The 18,782-nt window shown below is 48.8% G+C and overlaps 1 protein-coding gene across 1 annotated transcript in view; it reads right to left on the minus strand.

The window, feature by feature from the left end:
• Nucleotides 1-5,152: 5,152 nt before the first annotated feature.
• Nucleotides 5,153-18,782, minus strand: part of skap1 (src kinase associated phosphoprotein 1) — a 347,892-nt gene continuing 334,262 nt past the window's right edge. Inside the window, exons 12-13 of the mRNA XM_067969375.1 lie at nucleotides 7,978-8,077; nucleotides 5,153-5,409 (exon numbers count right to left, since the gene is read on the minus strand). Of these exons, the coding sequence (XP_067825476.1) occupies nucleotides 7,985-8,077 (93 nt within the window). The 3' untranslated portion in view covers nucleotides 5,153-5,409; nucleotides 7,978-7,984. The remainder of the gene's footprint in view (nucleotides 5,410-7,977; nucleotides 8,078-18,782) is intronic.

Raw genomic sequence — 18,782 nt, forward strand, 5'->3', positions numbered from 1 at the left:
AAATCTTCAGCCTTTTAAGACCCAAGCTTGTGACTTATTGGTGTCCATTTAAAAGAGTGAGTAGCCGAGTGATACAGATCAGGAAGGTCCCTGATTAAACCCCCTGTCTGTGCTGAGCCGAGGCAGTGTTGTATCACCTAAGCTTGGTGGCAATGAACACAATTCCTACATTTAGCTCATCTGCTCGCCCATTCTTATTAAACTTAGCCCTTCACTAAGAATCTTGAACCCTTCATCATGGCTTCTCAATGAGAAAGTGGAATAGTTTACTTCAGTATTGCTTACTTGTTTAAAGAATTTAATATAACAAATTAATCAATGGAGCACAGTGTGAGTTCTGCTCCTAGAGGGAGCACCAGGAGGCTGATTCAGTACTTCACCATCCTGAGCTTTGTAGCTCAGTGGGCAGCACACTCACATCTGAGTCAGAAGGTTGTGGGTTTAAGTCCCACTCCAGAGACTTAGGTATGTAATCCAAGCTGACACTCCCAGTGCAGTACTGAGGGGGTGCTGCACTGTTGGATGGTGCTGTTTTTTCAAATGAGACTTTAAACTGAGGCCCCGTCTGCCCTCTCAGGTGGATGTAAAAGATCCCACAGCCACTATTTTGAAGAAGAGCAGGGGTGCTGGCCAATATTTATCCCTCAACCAACATCAATCACTAAAACAGATTAACTGGCCATTTCTTTCATTGCTCTTTGTGGGATCTTGCTGTGCGCAAATTGGCTGCCGCGTTTCCTACATTACAACAGTGACTACACTTCAAAAGTACTTCATTGGCTGTAAAGCGCTTTGGGACGTCCTGAGGTCATGAAAGGCGTTATGCAAATGCAAGTTCTTTCTTTAATGTCCTGCCGCTGTGAGGGGGGACATGATTATTGGGCCAGGAGCCTCTCCGCAAAGGAAAGAGAGAATATAAATCAGAGGGAGAGCCAGTGATGGGCGTCGGTCCAGCAACAGCGAGCTTGGTGCCGCCTAATCACTGCGCCCTGTTCTCCCTCATCTTCGCTCACATTCTTTTCAACCTTGGCTGCGTTGATCTTGGCCTGAAAACCGAGTCCCCCGTCTGGCCTCTGGCTCACACCCGGCCAGTAAAAAAAAACATTCTGTTTTAAGAATAGAAAAAATAATCCATAAAAAGCAAAAAAAAAAGGCAATATTGTACTTCATCAGCACATTACAGTCCGAGCCCAGAACTTAGTCACTGCATTTATATTTATATATTTCAATAAAAGAAAAACTTTGGCTCTGATCACTACTTTTTGATCATGGTTTTTAACTCCTTTCGAATTATTTTTCGTTGCTGCCCAGTCTGGTAACAGATAAAACGATTGCCGCTGTGAAGTTGCAGGGAGGAGGGGAGAGGGAGGAGGGGGAGTGGAAGAGGAGGGGAGGGGAAGACGAGGAGGAGGGGAGTGGGAGGGGAGGGTGGAGGGGTGGAGGAGGAGGGGAGGGGGAGGGGAGAGGAAGAAGAGGAGAAGGAGGAGGGGAGTGGGAGGGGGAGGGGTGGAGGAGGAGGGGAGGGGGAGTGGAAGAGGAGGGGAGGGGAAGACGAGGAGGAGGGGAGTGGGAGGAGTGGAGGAGGGGGGGGAGGGGAGGAGGGGGAGTGGGAGGAGAGGGGGAGGGGAGGAGGAGGAGGGGAAGGGGAGGGGTGGAGGAGGAGGGGAGGGAGGGGTGGAGGAGGAGGGGAGGGGGAGGGGAGAGGAAGAAGAGGAGGAGTAGGAGGGGTGGGGGAGGGGGAGGGGTGGAGGAGGAGGGGAGGGGAGAGGAAGAAGAGGAGGAGTAGGAGGGGAGGGGGAGGGGGAGGAGTGGAGGAGGAGGGGAGAGGAAGAAGAGGAGGAGGGGAGTGGGAGGAGAGGGGGAGGGGTGGAGGAGGAGGGGAGGGGAAGACGAGGAGGAGGGGAGTGGGAGGAGAGGGGGAGGGGAGAAGGAGCGGAGGGGGAGGGGAGGATGGGGCAGACAGACCTACCTGAGAATGTTGAAAGCTTTTGTGAGATCGTTCCCCATCAGGATCGTCTGTTGTCTCTGCCATCCCAGGACCCTGACACACATCCCTCAATACTTGCGATTTCATTTCCAGTTGACTGATTTTGCACAATTGAGTTCATGTGCGTGATTCAGAGGGATAAAAGGGAGAGACAGAAAAAGTCCCCATAAATCGGCCATTAGCACAATCGTGCAAAATGGTAAATGATTTCACCAATGTTGGCATCCTTACCTAAGAAAGGATATACTTGCCATAGAGGGAGTGCAGCGAAGGTTCACCAGACTGATTCCTGAGATGGCAGGACTGTCGTATGAGGAGAGATTGGGTCGACTCGGCCTGTATTCACTCGAGTTTATAAGATTGAGAGGGGATCTCATTGAAACATATAAAATTCTGACAGGGCTCGACAGACTGGATGCAGGGAGGATGTTTCCCCTGGCTGGGGGGGGGTCCAGAACGAGGGGTCACAGTCTCAGGATACGGGGTAGGACATTTAGGACTGAGATGAGGAGAAATTTCTTCACTCAGAGGGTGGTGAACCTGTGGAATTCTCTACCACAGAAGGCTGTGGAGGCCAAGTCACTGAATATATTTAAGAAGGAGATGGATAGATTTCTAGACCCAAAAGGCATCAAGGGGTATGGGGAGAGAGCGGGAATATGGTATTGAGATAGAGGATCAGCAAAGATCATATTGAATGGCGGAGCAGGCTCGAAGGGCCGAATGGCCTACTCCTGCTCCTGTTTTCTATGTTTCTATGACTATGATGGGGGTGTGGCCAACATCTAACCTTGTGACTGAATTTGCATCATTTTACAGTAATCACTGACGCAAATACTTCTCGCAACTTCACATCCTTCTGGGATTGTGCGGGTCGTGGAATGTGACTGGATTCTAAAGGTTATGATTATCTCTCAGAGTTTATACTCAATTCCCTCCGAATGAACCTCCAGAGAAGGAGGCAAAAAACCTTGGATTCACTTAAGAGACTATTGTGTTGGGGGTGGGGGAACAGTAGGTTTGTGCTGAATCCGTCCGTGGCCCTCCCCCCTCCCTATCTCCGTAACCTCCTCCAGCCCTGCAACCCTCCGAGATCTCTGCGCTCCTCCAATTCTGGCCTCTTGCACATCCCCAATTTTCTTCGCTCCACCATTGGCGGCCGTGCCTTCAGCTGCCTCGGCCCTAAGCTCTGGAATTCCCTCCCTAAACCTCTCCCTCTTTCTCCTCCTTTAAGACCCTTTTTAAACCCTGCCTCTTTGACCAAGCTATTGGTCACCTGTCCTAATATCTCCTCATGTGGCTCGGTGTCCAATTTTGTTTGATAATCGCTCCTGTGAAGCACCTTGGGACGTTTTATTACGTTAAAGGTGCTATATAAATGCAGGTTGTTGTTATTTATATTTTACTGTAGCATTGCTCATGGTGAAATGGCGGATATGCTGCTTTATAACAATAAAGGGTGTCACCAACAAAGTGTGATAGGGAATGTGTTACAGGAAGTAAGCGTGACAGGAAGTGTGAGCTTTGCGCAGACCTTTAATACATTATAGATCGCCAGGAACAGTGCTGGGTGGAACTTGGGGTTGCCAACTCTGGTTGGACATATTCCTGGAGGTTTCATCACATGACCTCCCTCCTCCAACTGCCCGGCCCCCCGCACTCCCGCCATTGGTTGCCCGACACATCAATCCTCGCGTAGCCCCGCCTTCCCCACGGCCAATTGGAAAGCGAGCAGGCTCTTGATAACCTGATTGGATGATTCTTGACTGTCAGTCAAACAGTCTCTTTATTCCCATGAGTGATATTTTTATAACAAATAGACAAAAGTGTTAAAAGAAAATATTTAAAAAGCACATTTTTTTTTAACGCCCACCTATGATTTTTCTCCCGGGGTTGCTCGTGTTCTGGAAGTTAATCTTCAGTTCTTGGAGACTCCAGGACAATCCTGGAGGGTTGGCAACCCCCAAGAGGAACTGGGATGTAGCTGTTACTGTCGGCTATTTCTCTCCGTTATTTTAACCCAGGCATTGACCAGTTTATTTTGAAAGGGTTACCAGCTCCGCTAAAATGGCAGAGATGCACGTGCTGTTTTGGTTACATTGCTGGGAAGGAATGTGGGAGGAATGCACTCAGCATCTCTCTGTCACTGTCGTCATTTCTGAGATTGGGCGTTTTTGTTTCATTCTCGACCCACGTTTTTCTGGGAACTTGCTGCAAAAAAGGAGCTCTGCAAAATCTGAGTGATGGATCTCCGTCAGCATGTGGGAGATTAAACTCTGCCCACCAGCGCTATTGGAGATGGAACAGCTTTAACGGGCTGCTGTAATGTTGAAATTAATGTTTCATTACCGATTTTACTTTCTACATGAGATTTCAGAGTGAGCTGCAACATCTGTCTGTGGACCGATTCCTTCAGCTGTCGTGGATTCCTTCACAGACACACGACAGGACGATCAGATGATGAACGGTGAGAGCTCGTGAGGAGGTGAGTAAGATTGTTCGAGTCCCTCGGGGTTATTCCAACTCTTAGAGAGAGTCTTCCCAGCAAGACAGGCTCGGTGGGGAGCCCTCTCGCCTCTGAGTCAGAAGGTTGTGGGTTCAAGTCCCACTCCAGAGACTTGAGCACATAATCCATGCTGAGACTCCCAGCGCCAGTACTGAGGGAGTGCTGCACTGTCAGAGGTGCCGTCTTTCGGATGAGATGTTAAACCGAGACCCTGTCTTACCCTCTGAGGTGGACGTAAAAGATCCCATGGCATTATTTCAAAGTGCAGGGGAGTTCGCCCCTGTGTCCTGACCAATATTTATCACTCAACCAACATCACATGGTTATTGCCGTTTGTGGGATCTTGCTGTGCACCAATTGGCTGCCGTGTTTCCTATATTACAACAGTGACTACTCTTCAAAAAGTACTTCATTGGCTCTAAGGTGCTTTGGGACGTCCTGAAGTTGTGAAAAGTGTGACAGGAGTGCGAGTCTTCCTTTCTGTTTGGATGAATGTGCCCCCAAACAATCTTCCGACCCAGATCCTGCCGAAAAATTCTCCGTGCCGGGGAGTGGGGGGGGGGAATGTTAGGGGTAAATTGCGGGATAGTACAGGGCTCCCTTTGGGTTCTGTTACTGTGAGACAATCTCATGAGGTGCATTAACAGGACAGCTATGAAATGGGTGAATCGCATCTTTATTGAATATTGTGCAATGGAAGATGAACGGTGGGTGACATTGTTTAAAAGCCTCTCTTTATTCTTCAGTAAAGTTGTCTCGGTGCGTTTAGCGTGAAGGTGTGATGCACAGTCGGCGGGAGAGAGAAAGGCGCCCACACAGGCGTGAAGCAACAATCTGCTGTTAAAGTCAAGTGCTCAAAGTTGGGTTCGGGAGATTGCGTTATCGAGTGGTTGGTTCACTGTCAGGGGACGCGGCACTGGAACAGAAAGTGAGAATGGAAACAATAACACAAGAGCTTCATCAAAACAGAGCGACAGTTCACCGTGTGGCAGCTTTCCTTCCATCACTACTTCCGAGTGAAACCGTTAAGTGATTCTTTGACATGTTACCGGTTTTTGATGTTGCTAATACATAGTGACCAGAGGAAATCGTCCCCTCTCAACTGCTAATTCCTCCCCCCTCCTCTCCTGAAGGCACTGACTCTTGTTGGGATGTATTTCCATGGGCATCAGCCTGGGATTCAGACCGAGAACCAACCCTGAGCTGCTTCCTAGTGGCCATTTTCAGAACAGCATCACTTGAGCCCATTGAGCAGATTGCCCCATTATATTGGACCATAGGAACAGGAGGAGGCCATTCAGCCCCTCGAGCCTGTTCAGCCATCCAATAGATCATGGCTGATCTGTATCGTAACTCCATTTACCCGCCTTGGTTCCGTAACCCTTAATCCCCTTACCCAACAAAAATCTATCAATCTCAGTTTTGAAATTTTCAATTGACCCCCAGCCTCAACAGCTTTTTGGGGGAGAGAGTTCCAGATTCCCACTCCCCTTTGTGTAAAGAAGTGCTTCCTGACATCACCCCTGAACGGCCTGGCTCTTGTTGGGGCTTGGCGGCAATTTAGGGCTTTGAGAATGTTTTTAACCTTTTTCACTATTGATGTATCTTGTTTTTTTATTCGTTCACGGGATGTGGGCGTCGCTGGCCAGGCCGGCATTTATTGCCCATCCCTAATTGCCCTCGAGAAGGTGGTGGTGAGCCGCCTTCTTGAACCGCTGCAGTCCGTGTGGTGAAGGTTCTCCCACAGTGCTGTTAGGAAGGGAGTCCCAGGATTTTGACCCAGCCACGATGAAGGAACGGCCGATATATTTCCAAGTCGGGATGGTGTGTGACTCGGAGGGGAACGTGCTGGTGGTGTTGTTCCCATGCGCCTGCTGCTCTTGTCCTTCTAGGCGGTAGAGGTCGCGGGTTTGGGAAGTGCTGGCGAAGAAGCCTTGGCGAGTTGCTGCAGTGCATCCTGTGGATGGTACACACTGCAGCCACAGTGCGCCGGTGGTGGAGGGAGTGAATGTTTAAGGTGGTGGATGGGGTGAATGTTTAGGGTAGCTCAGTATGCACTTGTCTGGTGCTGTTCAGTGAAGTGAGGCTGAGCTGAGCCTCTCCCTGCCCCATTTTGTAGGTTACTTTTATCCTCCCCTGTGCTTAGCCACCCACCAGTGCAGACCTGCACTATTCCCCAGCACTGCAAGATCAGCCGTGATCTAATTGGATGGCTGAACAGGCTCGAGGGGCTGAATGGCCACCTCCTGTTCCAATGGTCCATTGTAATGGGGCAATCTGCTCAATGGGCTCAGGTGATGCTGTTCTGAAAATGGCCATCAGGAGGCAGCTCAGGGTTGGTTCTCGGTCTGAATCCCAGGCCGATGGTTAATGCCTGCAATGAAACAGCAGACAGAAGGACTTAGTATGAGTCTGTTAAATGTTTACATGGGAATATCGTGAGTCAGACAATATATCCCCTCACCCCATACACCCCCTCCCCAGTTTCCAGGGCTCACAGGTGTTGCTTTATTCCTAGAAATAATTTCAATTTTGGTTTTCATCTCACCTCTCCACCATGAGTTTCATTACATAGAATTTACAGCACAGAAACAGGCCATTCGGCCCAACTAGTCTATGCCGGTGTTTATGCTCCACACGAGCCTCCTCCCTCCCTACTTCATCTCACCCTATCAGCATATCCTTCAATTCCTTTTTCCCTCGTGTACTTATCTAGCTTCCCCTTAAATGCATCGATACTATTCGCCTCAACTACTCCATGTGGTAGTAAGTTCCACATTTTTACCACTCTCTGGTAAAGAAGTTTCTCCTGAATTCCTTATTGGATTTATTAGTGACTATCTTATATTTATGGCCCCGAGTTTTGGTCTCCCCCCACAGGTGGAAACATCATCTCTATATCTACCCCATCAAACCCCTTCATAATTTTAAAGACCTCTATGAGGTCACCTCTCAGCCTTCTCTTTTCTAGAGAAAAGAGCCCCAGCCTGTTCAGTCTTTCCTGATGGCTTTAACCTCTCTTTCTCTCTTTATAATCTTCAGAACAAAGGTCCGATCCCCCGATCAGATGCTATCGATGAGGAGCAGCTCTCGCGCAGTGAGTGCTGGGCAGGAAATGGTTTGCCTCCAGCCCCCTCACTTCCTGCCCACTAACGCTGTTCGTCCGTTTCAATTTAAAACATCTGCTCCAAAAGTTGTCATTTGGGTCATAGAAATAATTTTAATTTTGTCTCTTTATCTCAAATGTTGGTTTTTGAAGAACTGTATGGAGAGAGTTTCTCCTTTGGTGTTCCCGGGAATTACATTCTGGGAAACCAACCCCCTCCACAGCCTGCAAACCCCCAGTGGAAACTCTCCCTTTGGTTCCAATTCTAATTTAGCGCCAAAAGTACAATACTTTTAGTCAAGTAGAATTTCGCACTTTGTCTTGTTCAATGAAAACAACACTGAGCGAGTCTGGCTTTTTAAGCCCTGAAATACAGACCTGCCCTTTAAATTTCATAGGCTTCTGTCAGGTAATCCTTTGGTACTATCCCAATCGCACCTTTCATCTCACCAACCCACCATCCGTACGGGCTGTAATCCTGAAAGGAAAGAGGAATAAAGAGACTTCCAGTTAAGGTCTTTCTGTCTTCCACTGACTCCAGAGACTTGAGCACATAATCCAGGCTGACGCTCCCAGTGCACTACTGAGGGAGTGCTGCACTGTTGGAGGTGCCGTCTTTCAGATGAGACATTAAATCGAGGCCCCGTCTGTCCTCTCAGGTGTACGTACAGGATCGCATGGCACTACTTGGAAGCAGAGCAGGGGATCTCTCCCTGGTGTCCTGGCCAATATTTATCCCTCAACCAAATATCATTAAAAAAACAGGTTACCTGGTCATTACCACATTGCTGTTTGTGGGATCTTGCTGTGCTCAAATTGGCTGCTGCGTTTCCCTACATTACAACAGTGACTACGCTTCGAAATTGGCTGTAAAGTGCTTTGGGACATCCTGAAGCCGTGAACAGCGCTATATAAATGCATGTTCTTTCTTTTTAACAAAGAGGTAACAAGAAGAGGGGTAGACTCGGTATTCTGGAGTCACAAAATCAAATGAGCAATTCATCTGGACCAATCTTGTGCGGTTTTTCTTTGTGATCTGAGTTCGAAAGCTGAAAACAAAATCTTCTCCACTGAACTTGCATTCTAGCAAGATTGTAATATGGATTATCATTAACACTGCAACAGATACATTGCAAGAGAAAAAAAATCTGGAAAAATGATTTGCGCCGAACACTGAAAGTGTTTTTCCCCTTGTTATTGCTGATGCAACTTTGAGTCAGATAAATATCTGGGACACATCCGAAAAATGGACAGATTGCAACACATGTGGACCATATTACCCACATCGCCCTGCTCTCCATCACTGCCAAAAATCCAGGGTCATAACGACAGCAAAATGAAGAGCCATAAAAACCCTAAAGTTTCCCATTTCGAATGTTTACATCGGCGCTGACATTAAACAGTGCAGATGTTCACTAATTATACTAAATTTGTAATATACTGAACTCAGCTCGGGAATTCTGATCGGTGCCAGTTTGCTGGAGGACTGTCGTTTGTCTGGCTTCTTTTCCTCCATTTTCGTGGCCGTGAGGTTTTATTACAGAGAGATGTTAATGTACGACTCTCTGGGTGTAGCTGTTTGCAGCACTGTCCCAAACCCCTCACCTCCGAACTTCATCGGGTCAGTCGAGAGAGGGGGGGGGGGAAAAGTCTGTCAACTGCGAGGGTCAGGCACATCGCAGGCCAAATCCGTCCATATACGACCATCCGACACGCTGTCAAACAGTCTCGGTGCCGGACTGGCGGGTTGCTAAGAGACTGCTCCCAGGTACTCCTATGTGACCAGGCTTTCCTCAACCAGCTGCCAGCAGACAATGGCTGATATTTTTTTTTTTGCTGTTGCCTTTTTGGCCATCCTGTCTGCTTACAAGCTGGCTGAAGGACCCTGGCCACACAGTATGCACCACCCCCCCTCATTCATCAACCGGTGCACTGCCCCGCATTTGATGTATGAAAAGAAAAACACTATGAATCAAAAGAGCTGGACGATTAGGAAGGCTTACTGCTGTTATAACGACTCACTGATAACATAACCATATTTTACACCAAACACAACAGTGCCAGAGGTGGAGCCCAATCTGTAGCCTGCAATAACACAGCGGTAATGTGTGTTGTATAATAGACATTAGCGCTCATGGTGTAGGTCCTTACATTGCCTTTTGTGTTTGAACATTAGGAACAGGAGGAGGCCATTCAGCCCTTCCAGCCTGTTCTGCCATTGAATTAGATCATGGCTGATCTGTATCTTAACCCCATTTACCTGCCTTTGGTCCACGTCCCTTGATACCCTCACCCAACAAAAATCTATCAATCTCAGTCTTGAACATTTCGACTGACCTCCAGCCTCAACAGCCTTTTCGGATTTTCACATCGTTCACCTGACGAAGGAGGAAGCCTCTGAAAGCTTGTGAATTTAAAATAAAATTGCTGGACTATAACTTGGTGTTGTAAAATTGTTTACAATTGTCAACCCCAGTCCATCACCGGCATCTCCACATCATGACAGCCTTTTCGGAGAGAGAGTTCCAGATTTCCACTACCCTTTGTGTGCAAAAGTGCTTCCTGACACCACCCCTGAACGGCAGAGCTCTTATTTTAAGATTGTGCCCCCTTGCTCTGGACTCCCCACACCAGAGGAAATAGTTTCTCTCTATCTACCCTATTGAATCCATTTATCATTTTAAACACCTCGATTAGATTCCCTTCAAGCTTCTATATGCAACAGCAATGTGATAATGACCAGATAATCTGTTTCAGTGATGTTGGTTGAGGGACAAACATTGTCCAGGACACCAGGGAGAACTCCCCTGCTCTTCTTCGAAATAGTGCCATGGGATCTTTTACGTCCACCCGAGAGGGTAGACGGGACCTGGGTTTAACATCTCAACCAAACGACGGCACCTCTGACAGTGTAGCACTCCCCCAGTACTGCACTGGGAGTGTCAGCCTGGATTATTGGGGCTTGAGTCTCTGGAGGCCTGACATTAAAGTTGCCGCCTGATCTTCAGCGCACTTTTGCCCCCAGTAAATTGGGCCTCACCTCCCTCTGGTGCTGCATTTAGTCCCACTAAAACCATTGCCACATCTCCTTCCCAGGAGCCGTCCCTGCACAGAGAACCAGCCCTGACCCGGGAAAGGGCAGCAGGAGGGAAATCCAACCAATCTTTAGTCGTTAAGCTCAGCTTGCAATCGCTGTGCTAAGCTATGATACAAGTAAAAGAGCTTCTTTAATTCTTCATCCCGCTCTCACCTCTCTGTCCTCGGCCTCCTACCACATTCCAGTGAAGCTCAACAGAAGCTCGAGGAACAGCACCTAACCTTCCGATCAGGCGCTTTACAACCTTCCGGACTCAACACTGAGTTCAACAACTTCAGATCATAACCACTGCTCCCATTTTTTTGGACAGGGTCTGCTGTCATCATTGACCCATCTTTTGTTTCTTTATTATCCCATAATCACCCCCTTTTGCCTCACCCCCTTTAATCATTTCATCACTCCTGCCCTCCGCCCAATCACAGACCTTTCCCCTCTGTTCTTTCCTCCTCCCCTTACCCTGGCTCTGTACCTGTTTATAAACTGTTAAATCTATAACTTCTTCCAGTTCTGATGAAAGGTCATTGACCTGAAAGGTTAACTCTGTGTTTCTCTCCGCAGACGCTGCCTGACCTGCCGAATGTTTCCAGCATTTTCTGTTTTCACTTTGGATTTCCAGCATCCGCAGGATTTTGCTTTTGTTATGATATAATTAATATTCGTATCGATCATACTTTTTCTTTTCTCACCCTCTGAAGAATGGATCTGGACTATTTCTCTCGTCAGCTGCACAGAGATTGATTTGAACAAGAGAGGTTGATAAATAAAGAAAGAACAAACTTGCATTTATATAGTGCCTTTCACAACCTCAGGATGTCCCAAAGTGCTTCACAGTCAATGAAGTACTTTTGAAATGCAGTCACTGTTGTAATGTAAGAAACACAGCAGCCAATTTGTGCACAGCAAGATCCCAGAAACAGCAATGTGATAAATGACTCGATAATCTAGTCTAGTGATGTTGGTTGAGGGATAAATATTGGCCAGGACACTGGGGACAACACCCCTGCTCTTCTTGGAAATAGTGGCCGTGGGATCTTTTACATCCACCTGAGAGGGCAGACAGGGCCTCGGTTTAAGGTCTCATAAATATTGAAACCTGATGACCTTGTGAACACCCAGACTGCTGAGTTTCTAAACCTGTGACCTAGTGTAATGTGAGTGAGTGCGAGTGCATGTGTGTGTGAGCATGAGTGTATACATGTGAGTGTGTGCATGAGTGAACATACGTGTGTGAGAGTGTACAGGTGTGAGTGTGTGCATGTGCGTGTGTGTGTGTATAGGTGTGTGAGTGTATACATGTGAGTGAGTGCGTGTGCGAGTGAGTGTGTGCGTGTACATGTGCATGTGTGTATGAGTGTGTGCGTGTACATGTGCATGTGTGTATGAGTGAGTGCGTACGGCTGGGTGAAATCTTGGGGGAAGATAATTTTTTTATTTTATTTACAAAATTTAATTGAAAAAGAAACAAATTATTTTGGAAAGGGGGCAATAGCTGAGAGAAGGGGGAAGGGTTCATCCAAGACCTGGGGGGATGGGCGCCACTATGCTCTGTAAACACATTTCTGTTCATTTCCTTTTCAATGTGCTCTCTGATCATATCTGACTGATGGCACCAGGTGAGGCCAAAGAACTCCCGACTCTGAGGTCATCACTTAATTGGTGCCTCTCTCAGTTTAAAACCTTATTCCTTTGCTTTCCTTTCTTGGTCCTGCATGGATGAGTCCTTCTCACCCACCTTACCATTTCCCAACTTTAATATATTTTAAAATTGCAAAGACCCCACTGCATTATTTGAAGAAGAGCAGGGGAGTTCTCCCAGTGTGCTGGCCAATATTTATCCCTCTACCAACATCACTAAAACAGATTATCTGGTCATTATCTCATTGCTGTTTATGGGACCTTGCTGTGCACAAATTGGCTGCCGCGTTTCTTACACTTCCAAAGTACTTCGTTGGGTGTGAGGTGCTTTGGGATGCCTTGAGGTCATGAAAGGCAATATATAAATGCAAGCTCTTTCTTTCTTGCCAACTTTTTCCATTAGAAATCCCTATGTCAACATTTATAATGGAAACTGCCTATGTAAACTTGTCACAGTGTAATTACACCCTCCCACCAGAGGGAGGCACTGCCAGCATTGGCAGAAGGTTGTAATTACAGCCTGTCAAGTTTATAAAATGTAATTTCCACAGTAAGTGTGGATTTGGGAATTTATAATGGTAATACAAAAATAAGGACATGATTTTAAAATGGGGGCTGAATTCTGACTGTGGAGTTTGTCCCAATTATCCCCTGACCTCTAACCCTGCTTCACCTGATGCCTACACTGGGTCTTGATTCCCCATGGGTGATCAATTAGTGACAATTTTATAATCTTCGATCACATCACGAAAACTTAAAAGTCAGACTGGAAGAGGAAATACTTGTTTCCAAATCCCTCCATGGCCTCGCCCCTCCCTATCTCTGTAACCTCCTCCAGCCCGACAACCCTCCGAGATCTCTGCGCTCCTCCAATTCTGGCCCCTTGCGCATCTCCGATTTTCTTCGCTCCACCATTGGCGGCCGTGCCTTCAGCTGCCTGGGCCCTAAGCTCTGGAATTCCCTCCCTAAACCTCTCCGCCTCTCTCTCCTCCTTTAAGACGCTCCTTAAAACCTACCTCTCTGAGCAAGTTTTTGGTCACCTGTCCTAATATCTCCCTATGTGGCTCGGTGTCAAATTTTGTTTGATATTCGCTCCTGTAAAGCGCATCGGGACGTTTTACTACGTTAAAGGCGCTATATAAATGCAAGTTGTTGTTTTTGCACTAACTGAATCTCCCACTAGATGTCCTCAGTCACCAGGTAAATATTGGAGTTTTCTCTCCTGGAAGGAAAAGCTCCATCATTGCTGCAAATTGCAATACTGACACAGGTCCATCAGACTTCATTCGGTGAGTTTAGTTTGCTTTTCCTGATAAATTAATCTGCTACAAGTCAGGGATGTAGAGAGAACTGAACATTTATGTACTCAGTGCAACAAGCACTTTCAAGGAGGATATTACATAGAATTTACAGCACAGAAACAGGCCATTCGGCCCAACTGGTCTGTGCCTGCATTTATGCTCCACACGAGCCTCCTCCCTCCCTACTTCATCTCACCCCATCAGCATATCCTTCTATTCCTTTCTCCCTCATGTGTTTATCGAGCTTCCCCTTAAATGCATCTACACTATTCGCCTCAACTACTCCTTGTGGGAGTGAGTTCCACATTCTCACCACTCTCTGGGTAAAGAAGTTTCTCCCGAATTCCCTGCTGGATTTATTAGTGACTGTCTTATATTTACGGCCCCTAGTTTTGGATTCCCCTTTTATATATATGCCGACTGTCAACGTTTTGTGGACCTGGTCAACATTGTCAGCTTTTTGCATTGCATCGACTGTTTGTTGGTTTTTAAAGCGTCCTCTACACTGCTCCAAATATGTGCCTGAACCACAACTGCAGACGAGCTGCATGTACTGCGGACATTTTTAATTTCCCACATCAGCCGTTCTGTTGCCTCTCTGAGGGAGAGAGAGAGCCATTTCCGTGGTTGATTTACTCAACTCATTTTGCTTAGAAACCTTGCAGCTTACAGAGGCAGCAGAATTTCGTAATGTTAATCTGGGCTGGACTCAGGCCCAGGCTGTTGAACTGAAAGGTCAGAAAGCAAAACCCCCGTCCCTCGTTCTAACACATATTGTGCAGATTCATGTCCCTGCAAATGACAAATTCAAGGCCTTGAACTTGCTGAATGTTCAACACCCAACGACACGAGTCCTTTTGACTGCCTCCAGCCTGGCAGCAGCAACAGAGAATTCTCTGCTTTCTTTTCCAAAAACGGTACAAGGAAACGGCAAAGCAAATTCCTGCCTCCCAACAGCAGCTAAGTTATGGCAACGCCTCGATTTTAAAATTCTCATCCTTGTCTTCAAATCCTTCCATGTCCTCGCCCCCTCCCAATCTCTGTAACCTCCTCCAGCCCCACAACCCTCCGAGACCTCTGCGCTCCTCCAATTCTGGCCTCTTGCGCTTCCCCGATTTCCATCGCTCCACCATTGGCGGCCGTGCCTTCAGCTGCCTGGGCCCTAAGCTCTGGAATTCCCTCCCTAAACCTCTCCGCCTCTCTCTCCTCCTTTAAGACGCTCCTTAATCAGACCAAGCCTGTCCTAATACCTCCTTATGTGGCTCGGTGTCAAATTTTGTTTGATAAATCGCTCTTGCGAAGTGCCTTGGGACGTTTTACACCCTCAGGTTCAAATCGCAGCTTGACCTATAGTCTCAATCTTCAGGTCAGCTTCTGTAGTACAGTACAGGCAGCCAGAGATTAATGCCCTATTACTGACCATTCAACAAAGGTTCAGGTTGCAATTGTGCCGCAATACAGATCTGGTAGTGAAGAAACACATGAGCGATCCAACCAACTATGTCAGTATTTTGTAAACCCATCTTGTGCCACACTGAAGTTATATTTCAAACCGTGACAGGTCTAAGTGGCGCGAGGGCCATTGGGTGGATTCGAGCGTTGGTTTGGAGTGCTGTGTTGATGTGCACTGAAACCTGCTTCACCTCAATGTGAAAGTGACCCAGGTATCTACAGCGTTAGAAGATTAAGGGGTGATCTAATTGAGGTGTTTAAGATGATTAAAGGATTTGATAGGGTCGATAGAGAGAAACTATTTCCTCTGGTGGGGGGAGTCCAGAACAAGGGGGCATAACCTTAAAATTAGAGCTCGGCCGTTCAGGGGTGATGTCAGGAAGCACTGCTTCACACAAAGGGGAGTGGAAATCTGGAACTCTCTCCCCCCAAAAAGCTGTTGAGGCTGGGGGTCAATTGGAAATTTCAAAACTGAGATTTTTTGTTCACCAAAGTTATTAAGGGTTATGGAACCAAGGTGAATAGATGGAGTGAAGATACAGATCAGCCATGATCTAATTGAATGGCGGAACAGGCTGGAGGGGCTGAATGGCCTCCTCCTGTTCCTGTGTTCTTAGAACTAAGAAAAATGAAGAGCAGAGTCCTCAGCTGCTCCAACTCACTGAATGGTGAAAGAACTCTCAATTCTTCCCCCTGTATAATGACACTAATTGGGAGAGTTACTGAGCACTAGTAACCCAAGAGCATTAGGAACATGGGAACAGGCAGAGGCCATTCAACCTCTCGAGCCTGTTCCGTCATTCAATTAAATTATGGCTGATCTGTATCTTAACTCCATTTACCCGTCTTGGTTCCATGACCCTTAATACCCTCACCCAACAAAAATCTATCGATCTCAGTTTTAAAAATTTTCAATTGACCCCCAGCCTCAACAGCTTTTTGGGGGAGAGTGTTCCAGATTTCCACTCCCCTTTGTGTGAAGAAGTGCTTCCTGACATCACCCCTGGACGGCCCGGCTCTAATTTTAAGGTTATGCCCTGATGCATTTTGCCTGATCGACTTGGACAATCACTGGCATGAAAGCGGCAATTTCGATTGTTTATTTCCCTCACATCGTTTGGAAATAAGTCAAGGCAGTCTGGAGAGATACAACATGACGATAGATTCATCTGTGCTGTGTGGTGTGTAAAGCTGTTCTCGTTGCACATTTATTTGATCTCAGCGAACTGAATTTACAAGCGAGCATTTTATAGGGTCTCAGTCCAGAGTAATATTATTCATTCTTACAGAGGGCGCTTTGCCATCAGGATCATTTCAACAACAGTCAGCCCCACGACAGAGGGCAGGCTGGGTTTATGGGGCCAGGGGCACAATCCTAGCCCTCACAAGGGAACAGAGAACGTGTATTCTGCATACATTAAAAAAAATAAAACTCTCTCCTCCTCTCCGGATGGTGCCGATTGTTTGCTGGGGCAGAATTCTATACAAAAAGAAAAGAAAGAACTTCAATTTCTATCAAGTCTTTCACTGTCTCCGGACGTCCCAAAGCGCTTTACAGCCAATTAAGTACTTTTTGAAGTGTAGTCACTGTTGTAATGCGGCAGCCAATTTGCGCACAGCAAGATCCCACAAACAGCAACGAGGTAATGACCAGATAATCTGTTTTTTAAATGTTGTTGGTTGAGGGACAAATATAGAGAACGTCCCTTCTTCAAAATAGTGCCAGGGGATCGTTCACACCCATCTGAGTGGGCGGACGGGGCCTCGGTTTAATTTCTCATCCGAGAGACGGCACCTCTGACAGTGCAGCACTCCCTCAGTACTGCACCGGGAGTGTCAGCCTGGATTATGTGCTCAAGGCTCTGGAGTGGGGCTTGAACCCATGACCTTCTGACTCAGTGGCAAGTGTGATGCCCACTGAGCCACGGCTGTTACATACAAGGTGCCAACATGCATCCGGTACCTCACCCATGGTCTGCATTCTCCAGTGTGCACCCAGTGTTGGCAGGCTATCCGCCTGTGGAGGCCGTCACAGCCCAGCCACATCTTGCCCTCACCTGAACTTTGCACACTTGAATCACCAGCACCTCTGCACACACACTGTAATTATTCTTCACTCTGCTGATTAAACAGTAACTCTGTCCACTCCCCTTTGTGTGAGGAAGTGCTTCCTGACATCACCCCTGAACGGCCTGGCTCTAATTTTAAGGTTCTGCCCCCTTGTTCTGGACTCCCCCCCCCCACCAGAGGAAATAGTTTCTCTCTATCGACCCTATCAAATCCTTTAATCATCTCAAACACCTCAATTAGATCATCCCTTAATCTTCTATATTCCAGGGAATACAAGCCGAGTCTCTGCAACCTGTCCTCATAATTTAACCCTTTTAACCCCAGTATCATTCTGGTCAATCTGCACTGCACCCCCTCCAAGGCCAGTAAATCCTTCCTGAGATGCGGTGCCCAGAACTGAACGCAGTCTCTCCAGATGGAGGTTGTGTTCTGTGTCGCCCTTAGTAACATTAAGAAATTAATTACTATTATAAAGAATTATGGGGGAGGGGGCGTGGGGAGAAAGGGGGAGGGGGGTGTGGGGGGAAGGGTGTGGGGGGAAGGGGGGTGGGGGGGAGGGAGGGCGTGGGGGGGAAGGGGGTGAGGGGAGGGAGGGCGTGGGGGGGAAGGTGGTGAGGGGAGGGAGGGCGTGGGGGAAGGTGTGGGGGGAGGAGGGGTGTGGGGGGGAAGGGGGGTGGGGGGAGGGAGGGCGTGGGGGGAAGGGGGTGAGGGGAGGGAGGGTGTGGGGGAAGGGGGTGAGGGGAGGGAGGGCGTGGGGGGGAAGGGGTGAGGGGAGGGAGGGCGTGGGGGGAAGGTGGTGGGGAGGGAGGGCGTGGGGGGAAGGTGGTGAGGGGGAGGGAGGGCGTGGGGGGAAGGGTGTGGGGGGGAAGGGGGGTGGGGGGAGGGAGGGCGTGGGGGAAGGGGGTGAGGGGGAGGGAGGGCGTGGGGGGAAGGGGGTGAGGGAGGGAGGGCGTGGGGGGAAGGTGGTGAGGGGAAGGAGGGCGTGGGGGGAAGGTGGTGAGGGGAGGGAGGGCGTGGGGGGAAGGTGGTGAGGGGAGGGAGGGCGTGGGGGAAGGTGGTGAGGGGGGGAGGGCGTGGGGGGAAGGGTGTGGGGGGGAAGGGGGGTGGGGGGAGGGAGGGCGTGGGGAAGGGGGTGAGGGGAGGGAGGGCGTGGGGGGAAGGGGGGTGAGGGGAGGAGGGGTGTGGGGGGAAGGGGGGTGGGGGGAGGGAGGGCGTGGGGGGAAGGGGGTGAGGGGAGGGAGGGCGTGGGGGAAGGGGGGTGAGGGGAGGGAGGGCGTGGGGGAAGGGGGTGAGGGGAGGGAGGGCGTGGGGGGAAGGGGTGAGGGGAGGGTAGGGCGTGGGGGGGAAGGTGGTGAGGGGGAGGGAGGGCGTGGGGGGGAAGGTGGTGAGGGGAGGGAGGGCGTGGGGGGAAGGGGGTGAGGGGAGGGGAGGGCATGGGGGGAGGGGGTGAGGGGAGGGAGGGCGTGGGGGGAGGGGGTGAGGGGAGGGAGGGCGTGGGACAGTAATCGGGAGCAGGAACCCTGTCTGAATTCTTTTATTTCCCTAACCCGGGGGATGAGGGGAGGCTTGAGACGATCTGTAGCATCTCCACCGCTGTTTGCCGCTGAACACAGTTAAATTGACAGGGA

The sequence above is a fragment of the Heptranchias perlo genome, chromosome 30 (genome assembly GCF_035084215.1).
Source record: "Heptranchias perlo isolate sHepPer1 chromosome 30, sHepPer1.hap1, whole genome shotgun sequence".
In the NCBI taxonomy this organism is placed as follows: domain Eukaryota; kingdom Metazoa; phylum Chordata; class Chondrichthyes; order Hexanchiformes; family Hexanchidae; genus Heptranchias; species Heptranchias perlo.